This window comes from Monopterus albus, unplaced genomic scaffold, assembly GCF_001952655.1.
Source record: "Monopterus albus unplaced genomic scaffold, M_albus_1.0 scaffold192.1, whole genome shotgun sequence".
Classification (NCBI taxonomy): Eukaryota; Metazoa; Chordata; class Actinopteri; order Synbranchiformes; family Synbranchidae; genus Monopterus; species Monopterus albus.
Window position 1 is genome coordinate 971,253 of NW_018128072.1, and position 19,233 is coordinate 990,485.

At 40.2% G+C, this 19,233-nt stretch overlaps 4 protein-coding genes across 6 annotated transcripts; 2 read left to right on the plus strand and 2 right to left on the minus strand.

Annotated features, from left to right (window-relative positions):
* Positions 1–740: 740 nt before the first annotated feature.
* Positions 741–4,650, minus strand: LOC109970248 (germ cell-specific gene 1-like protein). Its single transcript, XM_020617677.1, has 6 exons — positions 3,311–4,650; positions 2,196–2,378; positions 2,043–2,090; positions 1,757–1,909; positions 1,520–1,631; positions 741–1,400 (listed from the first exon to the last, which is right to left on the minus strand). Exons 1-6 carry the CDS (start codon positions 3,504–3,506, stop codon positions 1,025–1,027), a joined length of 1,068 nt encoding a protein of 355 aa, XP_020473333.1. The 5' UTR covers positions 3,507–4,650; the 3' UTR covers positions 741–1,024.
* A 1,811-nt stretch (positions 4,651–6,461) lies between these two features.
* On the minus strand, positions 6,462–10,424 carry atg12 (ATG12 autophagy related 12 homolog (S. cerevisiae)). The gene is made up of 4 exons (XM_020617561.1): positions 10,319–10,424; positions 7,448–7,584; positions 7,303–7,365; positions 6,462–6,644 (listed from the first exon to the last, which is right to left on the minus strand). Exons 1-4 carry the CDS (start codon positions 10,404–10,406, stop codon positions 6,585–6,587), a joined length of 348 nt encoding a protein of 115 aa, XP_020473217.1. The 5' UTR covers positions 10,407–10,424; the 3' UTR covers positions 6,462–6,584.
* Positions 10,425–10,507: 83 nt separating this feature from the next.
* isoc2 (isochorismatase domain containing 2) lies at positions 10,508–13,755 on the plus strand. Of its 3 annotated transcripts, none has more exons than XM_020617559.1 (7): positions 10,508–10,600; positions 10,753–10,800; positions 11,123–11,247; positions 11,366–11,578; positions 12,215–12,285; positions 12,361–12,478; positions 13,585–13,755. In XM_020617559.1, coding segments are annotated over exons 2-7 (594 nt in total). In that variant the 5' UTR covers positions 10,508–10,600; positions 10,753–10,799; the 3' UTR covers positions 13,651–13,755. The 3 variants fall into 3 exon arrangements, with proteins under 3 accessions (XP_020473215.1, XP_020473213.1, XP_020473214.1); XM_020617557.1 differs by having other exon boundaries at positions 10,514–10,600; positions 10,692–10,800; XM_020617558.1 differs by having other exon boundaries at positions 10,522–10,600; positions 10,717–10,800.
* A 60-nt stretch (positions 13,756–13,815) lies between these two features.
* LOC109970193 (forkhead box protein J2-like) lies at positions 13,816–19,039 on the plus strand. Its single transcript, XM_020617590.1, has 9 exons — positions 13,816–14,283; positions 14,580–14,934; positions 15,101–15,175; positions 15,272–15,364; positions 17,666–17,824; positions 17,925–18,423; positions 18,529–18,672; positions 18,782–18,883; positions 18,972–19,039. Exons 2-9 carry the CDS (start codon positions 14,608–14,610, stop codon positions 19,037–19,039), a joined length of 1,467 nt encoding a protein of 488 aa, XP_020473246.1. The 5' UTR covers positions 13,816–14,283; positions 14,580–14,607.
* Positions 19,040–19,233: the final 194 nt, after the last annotated feature.

Below are 19,233 nucleotides of genomic sequence, written 5' to 3' on the forward strand. Positions count from 1 at the left end.
GTAATGACATATCCAACTCCACCATGTGAATTACTAAGTGCGATGTTTGAAGTTCACTGTGGGAAATACTATTACCCTATTTTTGTGTATTCCAATTTTAATGCTTTGTTGCCTTTATGTAACTTTTTTATTTTAAGACTAAGTGTTCTTTCTGGCTTTTGACTCCTTACCTGATTCCAAAGGAGAGCTGCACAAGAATTCCTATATGCCTAGACTGTCTGTTTATGCTTAAATGGCAAATAAAAATCTTGAATCTTGAATCTATGGGCCTCCGTGCTCTCTAAAGATAACTATCAGCCATTGAAAAACCCATATCAGCTGACCACCTAATTGTATAGTTACTCTAAAGGTCAAGCTGCTCTGTTGAGAATCAGCAAGTTAATATACATTATAAACAGTAAAATAATATACACATTCTGCGATGGATTGGCAACCTGTCCAGGGTGTACCCCACATGAGACAATGAGAAACACCCAGAACACATTCTTGCATCTGACTGTGACCTACATACAATGTAGGCTTTACATCCATCCATCTATCATCTGTACCACTTACTCCTGAATAGGGTTGCAGGGGCTGGAGCCAATCCCAGTTGACACTGGGGTCACAAGTCTATCACAGCGCTGACATGTAGACAAACAGCCACCCACATTCACTCCTACAGGCAATTTAGAGCCACCAATCTACCTAAGCTGCATGTCTTTGGACTGTGGGAGGAAGCTGGAGTACCTGGAGGGAACCCACACAGGCACAAGGACAACATACAAACTCCACGCAGAAAGGCACCGGGTTGGCTGGGGCTCGAACCCAAAACATTCTTGATGTGAGATGACAGTGCTATGTAGACTTGACATTTTGAGACATAATAACTTAATCGATTTCAAGTTTGTTTGGTACATCCCAAGATCATGCAAAGTGGGAGAAAAGAAAAACAGCATCTGTTTGCTCACATTGATTCTTCTCCTGCAAGGTCTTTCCTTTTTCAGTTTTTCAGCCCTCTGTTCTGACATGTGTCATAGATCTCCTAACAAGGTGAATCAACTTGGTCACTGGCCTCTTCCTCCATCTCATCCATCTCCCTCTCACAGTCCTCACACCCTTCTGGCCCACAGCTTTCTACCAAAACTAGAGTTGGTACATCCCCATTTCCCACTCCAATCACACTGCCATTTGGGGCCCATGCCACGTCAATCATGCCATCTGGACACTGCAATAGGCCAGTGACCGAGTAGAGCCCACCACCTGGAACAACCTCATCATAGGATGGTGCACGAGTGGCAGCTCTCTCTTCCTCAAATCGGAGCATCTCTCTGCGACGGCGCTCAATGATGGTCTTTGTGTAGGAGTTGAGTGTGACCACTGCGGCCCCCATACAGCAACTGAAGGACACCCAGGCAAGACTAGGAACAGAGGATATTTAGAATAGTTAGGAGAGTAGAGGCATATATCACTATATTCTGCAGATAACAGGTATTTTATGCACATGCTTGTATGCTCTCTCTAAGCAGCAGCCACCTACGCAAATGACCAGCCATAGTCCCAGGACTGAGGCCTCCAGTCTTTAGGGCCTACAATGACTGTCATCTGAAATACTGTGGTGTACATCATATGAGCCACCATCCCAAGAAGACCTATGTGGGAGATGAAACAAACAAATCTATTAACTAAATCTGGGAATTCATCCCAGATTACCTTATTAATGGAGAATGATTTTGGACATATATGGAGTGAAATTAAAGAAGACAGTACATCTCACCTGATAACACAGTACAGATAGCTGCAAAGGCATTGAGTTTTAGCGAGCACATTTCTTTATGACAGCACAAGACTTCCAGCCACATCAGTAAGAAACCCATTCCAAGTAAGCCAATGTATGTAAACTCTGAAATAACTGACAGCCAGAGCACACCTGCAACATTTGAAAAGACATACTCAGTGGACACACACACACACACACACACACACACACATCCATATAGGAAAACTACTACAACTGGGCCAAACTAATAGCTGATGTTTTTCATACTGTATTAGTGTACTACCTTGTGTTTCCCCCGGTGTTAACTCTATAAAGCTTCGACATTTCTCTCCTGCCAACAAAATTCACAGATATGAAAAAAAGAAACTGCCTAACACTGAGACCAAGACCAAGTAAGTACTGTGAGTATGACTGGGCATCTGTTTTGTGGTCTCACCATCGCTGTGTTTCTCACAGCTTTCCCAGAAGCCAGTGTGGAAGTATCTAAAAGCAAACTTGTCTTCCCCTGTCTCCCAGATGTAGTGCACTGCGTTTGCCAGCTGCCGCTGCTTGATCTTGGCCAGCTCGTCTCTCCTGGCTGGAGACAGTGTACGGTTGAAGGGGCTCTGAGTAGGACTCTCTATGTGACAACACAAAAAAGGTAACACTGAGAAGAGCATCTTATGTTCATTTTTGTGCCTGTTTTGGACAATGGGGCGGTGCCTCGGGCATAACTCAGCATATACTGGGTGCAACTCTTCAAAGCAGGCAAGGAACATATCCATGACATATTCTCATGGCCTACAGTTGCTTCATGTTCACTGTAGCTTAATACACTAGTTAGCCATGGGGAGGGGAACTTGGCATAAATTTCTTTTGCTTTAGGCCCTTGTTTGTCAGAAAAGGTTTTAAGCAGAAAAATACACACATTTTAAGAACCTTTATTTTAAGAATTGGCATAAAATGCATTCAGCATGGATGAGATCAAATGTTGTTGACTAAACATCTTGATCATGTTAAAGTTTCACTGACTAGGAACTGAATTTCTGCACCCTGCCTGCTCTACAAAAACAAATCATTATCAAAATCTGGAGAGAGCTGCTTGCATAGTAGTTGACAGCAGTAGTTGCATTCCCACTGTCATCAAAAGCCAAGGTGTGGCCAGTTTACACGAGTTTTTGGGCAGTGGGAAAGGGGCCTCAGACTCATTGAACACCACTGGCAGCAGTGTAAAGATTCACATCTAAAGGATTTTGAGTGGGACTGACCTCTCTAACCAATCAGAGATTTACAATTATTTCTGCTTGATCGGTACATTTTGTTGCACTCATTTAATGTAATTTCATGACAACAAATATCTGAAGAGCTGGGCAGAGAGTAGTAGATCATAGTAGAGCACAGTAGAGCAGGGAGTGCTGCACAGAGCAGAGTGGATTGATTTGGAGTTTCATGCTAGTGCTACCTTAAGTTACACAGTTTGAATGGAAAAAATAACATATTTGGAAGCATAGTGGAGCACCACAAAACACCTTGTGATGTGTAGAGGTAAAAGAGAGTACAACATCTCAATACCTGTGGTGTAAGGCTCGCTGTTGTTCTGACCACAGTTCTTCATTTTGACAGGCGACAGGCAGAGGGGCTTGACCACCTTATGAGTGCCCTCACACCAGTAAGAGGTGCAAAGAGCGAGGATGGAGAGGGCCAGAGCCAGAGTAGTCAAGGTCAGGGAGAGCAGGGAGCGAGCACGACGGGACATATTCTTCAGCATGGCCACAGAGGAGAAGAAGGGAGGTGGTGGTGGTGGTGGTGGGGGTTAGAGAGCAAGAGAGGGGAGACAGTAAGGGAAAGAAGGGGAAGGGGCAGAAAGGAAAGACTGCTTGTGGAAATAAGAGAAATGGGAGAGAGGGTATTAATACAGTCACAGATGGAACCAAGAGGGAAGAACAGAGGCTTTAAGAGGTGATGAGCTGCCAGGATTAAATGGAAAGCAACAATAAATGTGATGTAACAGTACAAACAGAAGGAAACAAAACAAAGCTGACAAAGAGATACTGTAAAGTCAGCATGATTAAAATGGTGGAAGATAAAGAGAATGAGAGGGGAGGGAGCAGGATAGGAGGCTCTGAAGTTGATACACATAGGAAAGGAAAGGTGGAAATAAAAAATGAGAGAGAAAGAGAGGATTTGGGTGCACAGTGGCTCACAGGAGGAGAGAACAGTGGGATGCAAAGACATAACAGTATGCTGTTCACACAGCTTTAATGTGTTAACCCGCTATTGATCCCTGGAGTCAATGATGTGACCTTAACACTTAAAAAAAGAAAAAGTGTGCATGTAGTAGATCAATGTAACAGTAGCATAAGGTCATTTGAAAATGCTAGAATTTATACTCATACCTATCATACCTAAAGAAGACATAGGAGGCATTCTTACATTTCATTCATCAGATTGCTGAATAGAGCAACCAAAAGCTAATATCAAGGTGTCAATATGGTGACATGGACTCAGGGCATGTTGTTATACTTCCTGAGATCAAAAAGGTCACCCAGCTGTTTATAGGAAGAGGATATGAAAAAAAAAAGTAATGAATGCTGTCCTTTCACCCACGCTAATATTTGACAGTTTCCTGAGTGACACACTTAGCCCTGACCCTGCTGCTCATTATCGACTCCACTGCTGGACCCTATGTAGAAGACAAGATGGAGGGGAGCAAAACAACAGATTACTTTTTTGATGAAATTATGGATAAGACATAGATTGAAATAAAATTTTTGCCAGTAATCCCTGATAATCTGCTTTAATCCGTTTGTGTTAGGTGTGATGTAGTGTGGCCATGTCTGCTGTCTCCTACAGTGTCTCCCTGTCAGCTCACAGCCCCTGAAATAATAATCACCTGTATTTGGCCAAGTATGTTACACACAAGGAATTTGTTTCCGGTACAGAACCGAGGCAGCCATCTGTGGCACCAACTTACATCGATGGCTCTAACCATCAGGGACAACTTGGAGGTTCAGTGTCTTGTCCATGGACAGTTCAACACGTGGACTGCAGGCACCGAGATTCAAACCTCTGACCCTCTAGTTGGGAGACAACTGCTTTACCCACTGAACCACAGTCAAAATGTTATTTTATATAAATTTTCAGTGCTAAAATTCTATAAACCTGTACACGTGTTTATTGTTATTTATAAAAACTTCTGCATGAGCTGCAGAAGTTGTAAAATATCTTTAAATCCTGCAATATACTGTATTCCTTCTGAAATGTATGTACTTTAAATATACATAAATATTACTGATATTATTGTAATTCTGGTTACCCTTAAGAGTTATCTGAAACCATGATATTGTCTACTTCTTTGTGACCATTAAGTAAAATCATGCAAACAGCTAATTTTCTCTCAGGAAAAAAAACCATTCATAACATTACTCTTCAGTTTGTTCAACGATCGGAATGATAGCATTTTGAGTGTGACCAATGAACAGTGAGTACAGCAAGTTGCATGCCTGGCTAATTCACTGCAGAATTAGCTAGAACAGCAATTATCAAGCTTGAATAAGACCTAAAAACTAATATTAGATATCCTAATTTTATAGGAAGACTTGGAAATTCATTCCCCAACATAAACTGAGTTCTGTGATATGCATGAGGTTACTGGTTTTCAGATGCACTGACAGGTTTGTCAGCTAGGATTTGGAAACATCTGCTTCACTTGACTTGCATTCAGAGGCAAAATATCATAATGTTATCAATACATCAGAAAGTCTTTTAAAAAGAGGAGTGGCAGTATAGTTATTTTTAGGTTGCAATAATTACAAATTTTAAAATCTATATGTCAGAAAATCGTAAAAATGTTCATTAAATTTTTCCAGATGACAGGGTACTTGCATTTATTTATCATAAATTAAAGTGTAAAATACTCACATTTAAGAAGCTGGAACTATCAGCTCTTTGGTATGTTTTTTTTGTTGTTGTTAAAAAAGTTAAAAAAAGAACTGATTGAAACAATTATCAAGATAGCTGTTGATTAATTTATCTGATGAGTGACTTATCATTTCAGATCTACTTATTTTAAAATAGTCAATGACAAGTACCTACCAAAGACTTGTTCTTGTCCCCTGCAGTACTTCAGGTCAAACATGAGGTAACCATCATCACAGTGAAACAATCCCTTCACTTGCCACTTCTTACAGCCCTCTGACCCTGCAACCCTCCGTTATCTCTGCCTCATTCAAGTGTCTTTAATCAAAAACTCCTTAAGAATTTGGTTTTAGTTGCTCCATCTTGAACAGATTCTCCATGTCACTGCACTCTTTATCTTTCCCCTCTGAATCCGTCCTCCTCATTGATGAGAATCGGTGACCATTCCCTCTCCAGCTGCACTTCCCCCTTTAAATCCTCCTGCCCAGTAGTTAGATGGAGATGCAAGATTGATGGGGCAACTGAGTGTCTGTCCCTATGGCACTCTACTCTCTTTTCTGTATTTTTTGGGAATTTATATCACAAACCCATCCTGAAGCATGTAATCCCTCTATGTCCATCTGTTACTGTAGTGCTCCTCATCCTATGTCTGTCCCTTTTCAGAGGCGGTTCCTTGCCTAAACTTTTATCACTGGTTTAAGCTGCATAACGTTACAATATTGTCTTTTACCTGATATTGAATTATTTTTCAGGGTGATGTTTTAAAATATACAGGGCAAAGAAGCTTATATTGTCACAATAATTTATTTACAATGTTTATGTACATAAAAAACAAAAGAAAAATTGCCAAGAAGAAAAAATAATATTGTGTGTATGTTTGGAGGATAAATTTAAGGAGGGAATCAGAAGTAGAGTCATAGGAAGCAGCTTAACCCCAGGCTTGAGATTTACAGTAATGTAGAACCAACTTGCCATCACTGCCAAAACACTGAAAAAGACACAAACAGAGGTGGGGGAAAGACATAAATGTTAGTGTTAAATATAAAAGTAAGACAGAGGGATGATGCAACAGACAAAAGAGTTCCAAAATTAGTGTGTAAAATTGATTTTAACAACAAAGAACAAAGTCTTTATTCAATTTTGACCTTTCAAGCGGGGAGTGCAGTGGGATGATAAACTGTGCACTGTGAATTCTGGACTCTGGAGGTCTTTGCAGTTATTTATGAATACATAAATCAGGAGGGGTTTAGCATGAGTCACATGGTGCTTCCAACTTATTGCCCCCTCTGCTGGTCAAAGCTCAGCATGACTCATGGGCTGGGTCTATAGGCTTACCAATTACAAGGCTTAGTGCCAGGCTACTATTCTAATATCTTATTAACGGCTAAGAGACTACATGCCAAATAAATATTACTAGGTCTGGCCTGTCTATCTATTTGAACTAAATGTTTATCTCTGATTCACCAACAGTATTTACAGCTATCTGTGGATGGACTTTTTGTTGATATACTGCTCTTTTGTGTATATGCTTGTTTCTTTTTTTTCAGAAGCAGTCATTGCTGACTGTCATTACAGTTACTTTAGGTTGAGGAAAATGCAGAACAAGTTACTACCATAAGGCATTAAAACAGTTTATGTGTACTCACATCAAAGAGGACACCGGCTTCTTGATCCGGCGAGGGGGCAAAAGACTGGTTAACATAGATGAACTGAAAGAAACAACAGATTCAGTTAGATGTAATGACTTGAAAGAGCAGATCAAATGAACCAGAAGATAAACTTATTTCTTACCAGTTGTTCACTGGCATCAAGCTTGAGGAAGCGAGAGATGAACTGAGAAAGGGACTGCACCGTCCTCCCCCGCTCCACTGCCCACTTCCTTGTTTTCATTATAGGAGTGTCTCCCACTGCCTTCAGCAGAACATCAACTATAAAGAGAAGAGGAGAGGAGAACTTAGAAGTGAAACTACTGCTGTCACCCAGACAGGTCTAGACGAATCTAAACCTCAAAAAGTACTAGTTAAATTCACACATGATCACTGTACCAGGGTGGAAAAACAAAAACTATGATGGTGGGCTTTCACTAAAGAATACTACAGAATTTGTTTTATTTTTTAAAAATTTATTTTTAAATGAAGAAAAACTAACACAAATTCCTTGTGTGTGTAACATACTTGGCCAAATAAAGTGATTATTATTTTTACGTTCACACGCTTACTAAAATTATTAGATAGATTTTATTTATTTTTATTAGTTAATAACATGTGAATCAATACTAATATATTTTGAAACATTATATATATGTGTATAAATAAAACATTTTCCCCAAAACAACTCTATTAGCTAAGTTAATCAAATCAAATAAAATCAAAATGCTTATTGTCATATGTACAGTAAGGAAACATGTTTCCCTGCACAATGAAATTCTTCCTTTGTTGTCCACAATGAATGCCAGTCTCATGCAAAAGTTTAGGCACCCCTGATAAATAACAGATTTTGGTGATTTTTTATTTGAAAAGATGTTAACACAGTCTCTCTTGGAAATGGAAAAAATAAAAAATAAAAACATTATTATGGCACAGTGCAAATGTTTGGGCACTCTAAGAGTTCCAGAGTCTCAAAGTCTCTCACAAGGTTTCAGACCTTAATCAGCTCGTCAGATCTGATGCACGGCAACAGCTGTCATTAGTAGTAGCTCTGACATGTAAGGTGGTGCCAGTCCATTCACAGCCTTATATACAAACAAAAGAATCTTAAAATGAATTCTAAGATGCACTGGTAACCAGTGCAGAGAAGCCAAAACGGGCGTTATATGCTCCCTTTTTCTCCCACCAACCAGCAGTCGAGCAGCCGCATTCTGAATCTTCTGTAGGCGATCGAGAGACCTCTGATTAACCCCAAAATAAAGCGAGTTACAGTAATCTAAGCGAGATGTTATAAATGCATGTATTGCTGTCTCAAAGTGTTTCCTTGGAAGAAATGGTTTTATTTTTGCCAGCCGTCGCAGGTGAAAAAAACTAGCCTTTACCACCACACTTACTTGGCTTTCCAACTTAAGACCCGAGTCAACTTTGACCCCTAGGCTAGTAACAATTGGCTGTACATACTGCATCAAACAGCCAAAGTCCATTAGGGGGAGCTCACTAACATTGCTCGGGCTAAGCACTACCACCTCAGTCTTAGCATCATTTAATTTTAAAAGATTTAGAAACATCCAATTCTTCACCTCACCAAAACAAGACAATAGTGGTGTAACCGAGGCTAAGTCCAAACCCCTCAGTGGCAGATACATTTGAACATCATCAGCGTAACAGTGAAATGAAACACCGTACTTTCTAAAAATACTGCCCAGAGGAAGAAGATATAAGGAGAAGAGCAGTGGCCCTAACACAGAGCCCTGCGGTACCCCAGACGCTATCACTGAGGATGAGGATTCAATATCTGCGAGCCCAACAGACATCGTCCTGCCCGACAGATACGACCTAAACCACTCCAGGGCACTGCCCCGGATACCCACGAATTGTTCCAGTCGCAATATCAAAATATCATGGTCAACCATATCAAAGGCAGCTGTCAAATTCAATAAAACAAGAACCACAAAATTGCCAGCATCAGTTGCCATATAAATATCATTAAAAACCCTCAACAGGGCTGATTCTGTGCTATGCCGGGTTTTAAAACCCAATTGAAAGACTTCCAGCAAGTTCTGCTCATCTAAAAAGGATTTCAAGTGTGTATACACCACCTTTTCTAAAATTTTCGAAATAAAAGACAGCTTAGAAATAGGTCTAAAATTGTTCAAAACAGTTTGATCAAGGCCTGGCTTCTTAATCAGAGGTCTAAAGAAATAAGAATATATGCTACATCAGCTGTATGTGCAACAGTCAGCAATGAATGTGAAATTATACATATGCAAACTGAGATTTAAAATTTAAAGTTTAGTAACAACTTACTTTAAATCCCCATATTAGGCATTTGTAAACGGTTAAAAGAATATGACAAATTTCTATTACACACTATAATATGATATGATTGTAAACAGAATCTATAGCGTTTATTAATGTATTTATAAACAATGTAACTCCTGTGGACACTTGTATGTGGGCACTGGTATAGAAAACAGATAATGAATTACAATATAGGAAAACACAATTACTGTTACAGTAATACTACAAAATACGTCTAACCCCAAAACGTGAAACTATAAACTGTACAGTCCATTCGTAAAACTGTTTAGATAGTATACTTGCCCGTGGCATGTTTAAGCTAACTTGAACTCGTTACTTGTACTTAATAATATCCATATACATAATATATGTTATTGCTATTTGCATTACCACAAGACTTGATAAATTAATGAGACACACACCTTCTCTTTAAAGTAATGTTCAAAATTATGCTATAATAACAAAAAGATGTTGCGTTCACAATATTAGCATTAGTTTTAGCCATTCACCGAAACGACAGTACCACATGTTAACAAGTTGAATGCTTATTGGCTACACAGAAAAAGGCAGCTTTCCAGTTGGCCCAAATATATGGCGATTATTTTATACGTCACATACCCGGAATTGTTTTCTTTAGCATTAAAAACATTTCCCGTAAACGAATGGCCGTCATTCCTTAGCTAAGAATTAATTTCGACATATTGCTGTTTCTTACTTTTTTTCTTCTCTTCATTTGTTGTTGGGTCGTCTGGCTGAACCTCCTCTTTTTGCGTTTCTGTCGAAGACTCTGCATTGTCAGACATCTTCACCACCACTTTGGGTTAATTTGTTATGCCCACCCACCTGAGTTGACGAGGCGATTCGCGACAAACGTGGGCTGCTATTGGCTCAAGGAAACATCAATCTCTAGGCCACGTAATCCTATTGGTCAATACGCTTCTGAGAAGGCGTTGTTGATCAAATGACTTGATCTGGTTTCTTCTTAGCTACTTGCTAGGTAAGTTATGATTTTGACTTTGGGGTCATAACGGTATAGTGTTGTTTATATTATTTCACAGCGTTAATGTAATCATATGTTGATTGTCCAGTTCGTTAATCTCTTTTACGTGCAAGAATTGAAAACTTAAAACTGACAGTTGAACTCTACAGTCTGGCTGTGACCCACTCCTCTTCACTTTTACGATTCAAGCAGCAACAGTAAGTTATCTTTGTAATATTTAAGTTCTGTGTTGCTCTAAATTCATGATTGTATAGCTGTGATACTGTTTGACCATTATAGTACCAAGATAATGCAACACCGTAGAAGATATACTTCACATTCAACGAAGGAAGCCTCTGTCCTGTACTTACAAAATGTAACTTGTTGTTAAAAATAAGTAAATTTTCAAAAAGTTAAAGCAAATATGAAATGTATTGCTTATTTCTTCAGGTGTTATTGGTCTGTTGTCAGGAGTGTACATTGCATCTCATGTGTCAGGACTCCTTTTGTTTATTTTCTTCTTGTTAATTGCTCTGGCAGTGGCAAACATTGGCAGGCTCTCCACTAAAGATGCAGTGCTTTTCCTCTGTGACATGCAAGAGAAGTTCAGACCCAACATCTTCCATTTTACTGACATTGTCAGCAACGCGGCCAGATTGCTTCAGGTTGTCAATACCATCACAAGTATCTCAATGCCCATCAGTCATACCACTTATCAGCCTGTCAGATTAAATATCTGAACAGATCAGATCAAATCTGAGGGGTCTTCTCTTCATCTCACAGGCCAGTCGTGTTCTGGGCATTCCTCCTATTTTGACAGAGCAGTACCCCAAAGGCTTGGGTCCCACAGTACCAGAGCTGGGAGCAGAAGACCTGACGGCTCACACTAAAACTTCATTTACCATGATTATAGAAGGTGTGGAGAAGGAGCTGCAGACCCTCGGGAACCCCAGACAGATTATATTGTGTGGAATAGAGGCACACGCCTGTATCGCAGTAAGATCATGTTGTTGTTTCTGCAGTTTAGCCCTCAAAGTAACACCCTTTTCTGTATCAAAAAAGAAAACACAAGTACAACTGGAATCTTCTTGCTTTATTTCTCTGCATGTATGCTTCCTGACTTTATTTGGAATATACTATATATATGTACTGTAGTTACATTTATTAGGAAATACAGTTATTTGATTTTCCAGTTGACTTTAATGCAGTTGTAAAAGATGGCTGACCATAATCATACACACCAGTGTGTGGCTTCTGCAATTTGTTGCATGAATTCCTAATAAAAAGATTTCCTTTTTATATCTGTTGCCTTTTTGCTAACAAGTTAACATTTTTTCACCCAGTGTCCACCAGAAATTAGAGTTAATGAAACAGCCACTAACAAAATTTCAAAATGTGTCGATATATAATATTTTTATGCTGCATATACATGCTAGTGGAGTAAAAATGGCAGAAAAACTGAGAGACAGATGAGCTATTATGCTTTTATTATGTAATGTAATTAGGTTAGTACATATGTATTTCTATTAGTTTTTCTAGCATGGTGTGCCGCAGAGTTTCCACAGTTAATGCATGATGAGTTTGATGGAAAAACTTTGCTCATACTTACCTCTGCTCCTCGTTTTTCCACAGTGCACAACATATGACCTGCTTGAAAAAGGAATGGAGGTTCATATTGTGGCTGATGCGGTCTCATCCAGAAGGTATGTATCTGTGGTCATTATCACCAATAACTACAAATGTGATGTATTGCTCCACACTTTTGTGTTTCTCCACAGCCAGACGGACCGTTTATTTGCTCTATCCCGACTGAAACAGAGTGGAGCTTTCCTTACCACCACAGAGGCTGTTCTGCTGCAGCTGGTTCAAGACGCCAAACACCCCAACTTCAAGGAGGTGCTTACTACAGCTGCTCTTTGTTGCACTGATATACATTTGCTTGCTTAGATGTGTCATAAATGTAGCATTTACAGTATACTCCAAAACAAACTTGGTGTGCCCTTAGTAGAGCTGCATTTACAGATTAGTGATTATTTTCATCACTGATTAATCTGCGGCTTGTTTACTCAGTTGACTGATTAATCATTCTTTTTATACTGTATATTGTCAGAAACAGTGTTGTAGTTGAGTGACTAAACCTCATGTCCGAGTTGAGCCTCAAGTCCCCAGCATTTGAGTCCGAGTCACCAAAGATTAGTCCAAGTCAAGTCCCTGTTGTCAAGGTCTACGTTAAACACAGCTGACACAGCTCTCACCATTTTAGATTCCAAACCTAACAGTGTATTGCATCACTATATTGCTTGGCAGTGTGATGCATCAGAGTTGTTTATAGAAAGGTAGATTGTACACTTCAATGGAAGTGTGTTGGATACAGCATGGTGCGAGCCGATAGGTTTTAATATCTTATTTCAAATTATTAAGCCCCATTACAAAACAAATTTAAAATAAAAATAAAAAAGTCCTCGTCTATGACTTACGAGTCCGAATGCAGTCAGTGTTTGAGTCCGAGTCATCAGTGCTCAAGTCCAAGTCTAGTCAAGAGTCCTGAAAATCAGGGCTCACGTCAGTTCTGTCAGAAAATAGTTAAAATTCCAGTTGCATTTTCCCAGATTTTAAGGTTTGGTATTCAGATAGCTTGTTTTGCCAACCAAAGATATTCAGTTTACGTTACTGTATGTAACTAAGAAAAATATTAAATTCTCACATATGAGAAGCTGGAACCATACAAGGTTTGCTATTTAATCTTTTATTGTGTCTAAAATGATCATTCCATTATCAGACCAGCCAGTTAATTTTTTTGTTGATAAGCCAATCAATTAATTGACAAGTCATTGCAGCTCTAGTCCTTGTGCTGCTGAGACAGTGCTGCAGATAAAATGCCAGTCTACAGTCTTGTGAACTGCGTGATACCTTTATCACTGTGATTGTTGACTAGGACATGGCCAGTCTCAGTAAAGTGACAAGTGAAAGTGATTAACATGTTTTAACAATATTTTTAACAGATCCAGAAGCTCTTGGCCCACCCGTCCCCTGACACCGGCCTCCTGGCCTTCTTCAGCAGTCTGTAGGGAGGTCATCACCTGTCCTTCTGTTTCTGATCTGTTACTGTACAGGATTTCACTGCTTTCAACATCCTGATAAAGTGCTTCAATAAAGTGAGCTGCTACTTTAAATATGTACTCCTGTTCTGTGCTTCTGTGTTCATGTTTCTAAATCAAGCCCACATGCCCAGTAATAGAGTAAGGGTTTGGATCTTAGTAAAACAACCAAAGAACTTTAGGTACATGTTACAGGTTGTTCCTGGCTCCTGGCCCACCCAGGACCAGAGGTGCAGAAACTTTTTCAGGTTGTGAAAGGCTGAAGAGGTGGGACCAGCTCATAGAGGCGGGCACAAAGAGTGATGCTACAGAGGGGGAGGAGTGAGTGACATCATTCGGGTAAAGTCAGAAAGGGAGGGGAAGGAGAGAGGGAGGGAGAGAAAAAGGAAGCTGTCGGATAAGTTTTTGTGTATAGTTCTCCAAAGTTACACAAACTTTTCACCAACCAAAGGTATGACTAGAGGCCTTGTGGAGATCAAGATGCTGAAAAGAGCAGTCTGAAGGGGAGGACGGACACCAGTTTGTCTGCAGTTGTGTGCAGCTGATGACAGCAACAAATAATAACACTCTTTAAGGCCTTGGGCCTCAAGTGACTACACAGAGGTAAGCACGTCACTCTTCATCTTGAGAAATTAGAGACTAGATGGAATTGGCATGTTTATATGTAGATACATTCAACATTTGCTTGTCAGTGAATAGTTACCAGAGAAGTATCCTGTGTCTCAACTTACTGGTTTGTAACTGACATTGATTGGCAGTATAGGATCAGGCACGATCCACAGTATTAAATTACAGGCATGAGTGAACGTAGTATGGCGTTCCTCACCGTTGTCCACAGTGTCCAGAGTAAACATGTAAAAGAACATGCTTATCTAGTACTTCCTCTTCTGATCCTTCAGATCCTGGACAAAGTGAAAAAAGAAAGACATGTCCTCTGACTTGGACTCTAGTCTCACCAGTATTGACTGGCTGCCTCAGCTGGGATTCAGCAGCCTGCGCCCGGGGAAAGAGAGAGGAGGAGGAGGTGCGGAGAGGGACAAGAAGAAAGACAGAGGGAGGGAGAGAGGAGACTTCCTACCCTCTGTGCCAGACCCTTCTCAGTCTAACTCTAAAGGAAAACCCCCTCACAGCTATGCCACTCTAATCGCTATGGCAATAGCAGCTTCACCTGAGAGGAAGTTAAGCTTGAATGACATCTACACCTGGATCAGTGACACTTTCCCTTACTACAGCCGAGCAGGCCGTGGCTGGAAGGTAAGCGTTAAGGTAGAACAACAACATATTCTCAGAAAATAGTATTGTTAGGTTTGTAACTAAAGTAGAAGCATGTTCAATGTGGTTCATTTGGTGATTGGTGATTTCAGTATTTGCATCACCAGCCAATACAGGCCTGAATTATATAATTCTGTGTCATTAACAGAACTCCATTCGGCATAATCTGTCTCTAAATAAGTGCTTCAGGAAAGTTCCTCGCCCACAGAGCGACCCTGGCAAGGTGATTTACTTTTTATGTTAAGACGTGCTTTTTGTTAGAATTTGCATCGTATGAGATGGAAGAAACGGTAAAGACTTAACGTTATTGTCATTCAAGGGTTCCTATTGGACAATGGATGCACCTGCAGAGGTGAATCAAGTGAGGGCACCTAAACGTCCCTATCCAGAGGAGGAAGAGGAGAGGAACGAGGTATGTTGTTTAACATTACTCAACTTGTATTGTGCCCAAAATACAAAAAAGTACAAGCACAACTTTGGGATTCTGGCATTTTATCCCCAAATGTTACTTTTAACTATATTAATTAGATCAAAGTAAGCAGAAGTTAGGCAGATTAAGATTTCAATGATGAATTGATTAAAGCTCATATTCATAAACACTTCACACACTGAAGGGACCAGTTGTACGAGACACTCGAGTTCATTGTATTCCTGATACCTTTTACTTCAGTGTTAGGTCACCACAAAACATTTTTACTAAATTATCTCTGGTGGTATGTACCCATGCAGATATGCTGAGGTTTTAAATGTATGAACCTGGTTTGAGAATTCTGAGAGTTCTACATACACCTTAAGAAATTAATGAGTGAAACTTCATTTGTGGTGTTTACAGAATTAAAAGAAATACATTAAACGTTCACAGTGTTGGGGACTACATGTAATTAAACTAGTAGTTTAACTACATTTTGCAGTAGCTTGATGGTCATGCAACTACACTCATATTTGCATGGTGATTCAAGTAGTTCAATTTATTTTTTGTGTTGTTAAGTTCTGAAACTGCAAAATATTTTAACCCATAAATAGAAATGAATGATTTTTATTTGTATTTTACCACTGTGTAACTGTCTTTGAGAGACCGTCTTTGACAAGTAAAATCATATGCCAAAATTTCTTCAAGCTGTTTTTATTGTCTAAAAAGGCACAAGTTGAATACTTGTAGTTATTAAGTCAGACTAATGTTCTAAAACCTTGCAAGTGTGAGGAGAGTTCTTTTATTTGAGAAGAGAAGACTAATAAAAGGATATTTCACTGGGTGAAATTTATTATGCATTAGCGTATCAAAATAAGCATGTACACATGGATCTTCACTGTTTTGGGAAAACAGAAAAGACTGTCCTCAACTTGTCGGTATACAATATTTGTATGAAAAGGTGTTACTATCTAATTGGTCAAAAACTGTTGGGGAGAAGCCGTGGTTTAAACTTAACTCTTCCGTTATTGGCCCTTCAGTCTGTCCGTCTGTCCTCCAATCGTCCTCTCTGCTCCAATGGGTGTGAACAGCGCCCTAAAAAGGGGAGGAATACCTATACTGTCTTAATTTCTACATAGACACTTACTTCTTCCTTTGTTTCCAACTAACTGTTCCATATTAGGCGTTGCTTTCCGGTTCCACTAATTAAAACTGCTCTGCCTGTGTGTGTGTGTAATGGTTCTACCTTTGAAGTTTTCTCCTCTTCCTGGCTTCAGATCTAATCTCTGTTTACTGACCATAGTGTCCCAGTAAACCCCAATTCCCCTGGGCTCATCTGCCAGGTGGTGATAGTAAAGTAACTGTGGACTCTCTTTGCCAAAGCTGTAAATCTAACGAGATTCAGTGTTTTAGTGAACCAGTCCTTTTGATGTTAAACAGGGTGATATGTAACTACATAAACATAACTGTGAGATTAAAGTATATAGACTTATGTATGCTATATAATAAAAACCTTAACTAATTCTATTCATATCTACTGAAAAATAAAAATCACCCTAACACAAGTTAAATATATTTTCTTCACTGTTGTAGTTGTAGTTAGATGATACAAAACCCAGATTTGTTTACAGCAAAATGTAACATTCTTTGCATTGTTGCCCTTGTAAAAAGCCTAGATGTAGTTTTATTTAGGACATATTTAGGTCTCAGCTAATAGACTCAACTGAGTGGCATTTGTTATTATTCTGTATCATGAATAGCGTAAATTTGAATTTTTATTTTTACTTTTTTGTTTTTACAGAGTAGTTTGAAATAATTGAATTTTTGTGAGTAGTTTTAGTTAATCAAACCAGATTTTTCCCTAGGGGAACTTTAACTTCTTCCAGAGTGAAGTAATTGGTAGTTTGCAAAGCTACACTTTCAAAGTAGCTTCCTCAACACTTAAAATTCAACACCAATGTCTTTCCAGAAACAGTATTACTCTGGATAATCTGCAGACATGGCCTTCAGCAATTTTGATAGGGCTACTTTATATAGAAGAAACTGTTGCCATAAAAACTGTTTACAGTGTTTCTGTAGATTAGTCACTACTCACTTATGTTGTACTGGGCTGGACACAGAAACTGAAGCAGAGGTATCTCAAAACCAGAAGGGATAAAAGCAGGGGTTACATTTAAAAACTGTGTTTTTGATTTATATTTTTCATTTTGTATTTGACTATAACTTGAGTTAACTACATTTAGTTTTTTACAGGATTTTAATTGCTTTTTCACCACTGCAAACAGTAACACTGTGCTGTTACAGGTTCCACAAGTACCAGGGACCAAAGCAGACAGGGGTCCCTCCCCTCATCAACTACAAACCGCCCCACACACAGACCACCAGCTTCTTAACGCAGAGCCCCTCGGAACTATCCAGCAACAATCTCCCCAGCCTACTTCCCTTTCTCCTCCCCCATGCAAGGTAGAGTCACTTCCTCCTGTCTTTATCATAGCCAGTTCTTCTGGGTGGTTTTCTTAATTAAACACCACCTAACTTAATATCTTATCTTTTATCCTCACAGCAGCCATCACCCTACATGCCAAGCTCCGTCTCCAGTCTCCCTGTCCCTCATTCGTCCGTCTCTCCTTCAGCTGAGCTCCCAGCTGCTGCTCCAGTGGCCACCATCAATTCTTTTCCACCTGCCTATTCACCTGGGCCCCATTTTTCCATCCACACTACTTCTGCTACACATCTGTCTGCTGCCAGTATATCTACAGCTTCTCCAGCTGCTCCGTCGTTCTCTGATGCTTCTGATTCTTTTCCTGCTAATTCAGGACTCGTATCTGTTTCCACATTCTCCTGCACCCCTAACACGACACCTGTGCCAGCTTGCAGCGCATCAGGACCTGCTCATTCTTCTGTATGTGCTGTGCCTTCATGTGTTGCTGCCCCTGCTGTTGGCTCATTGAACAACACTGATCCTCCACTGCGTTTCACCTTTGATGAGCTGAACCTACCGGACTTGTATGCATCTTTTAAGTCTCTCGTCAAGACTATGCGTGAGAGGGGAGGCTCGCAGTGTAAGTGCTATGTGTGTACGGGTGTTCTGTGCACATTAGTTTTAAAAATTATACATGACACACATAAATGGCTCGGGCAAAGGACTTATTTTCTTTTTCTTCCAGCGGATGGTGCTGCCCCAAACCATGACATTACTCCACTTCACACTCCAACTCTGTTACCGCTGTCTCCTCACCCTGCGCCTGCACCACCTCCACCACCTCCACCAGCTGCACATCCTCATGAGACAGAACGCATTTCACAGTACAGTGAGTCTCGCATTATCTTATGAACTCCCTAATGCTGTACTGTTTTTAAAACCAGCAACATAAGACAGTACGTTGCTTTCTAAAGTTACTTTCCTGCCTCCCACTTTAGCTGTGCCACCTGACTGGTTCAGTAACCCAGATTCTCTGAAGGAGAGCTTCCGCATTGCCAGCCATTTAGACTGGGCAAACATAGACCTCTCTGGTCACCCAGGTCTGTGCTCCTCTCAGTCTTGTTCTCCACACCCATTTTCTAGATCTGCCTACCTCTAAACGTTTCCCTAATTTTCTGTTGTTTCCAGACTTGCTGGAGAGCATGCGGCAGGCAGAGCTCTGCGACTGGGCGCTGGACCCGAAAAAAACTCTGTGACTCTCGGAACCGCTTCTTCACTCAGAAAGGCATGATCACCTCTGGCAACAACTCCCCACTGGCCATCGGTGCACCTCACCCCTTACAAGCCCTGCCAGCCACCTCCAATCCACCTCCTACCCTCGCCAGCCTCACTCACCCCTCACCCCTCCCTTACCCTCCAATACTACCCCCCGCCAACGGAGCACAGCTGC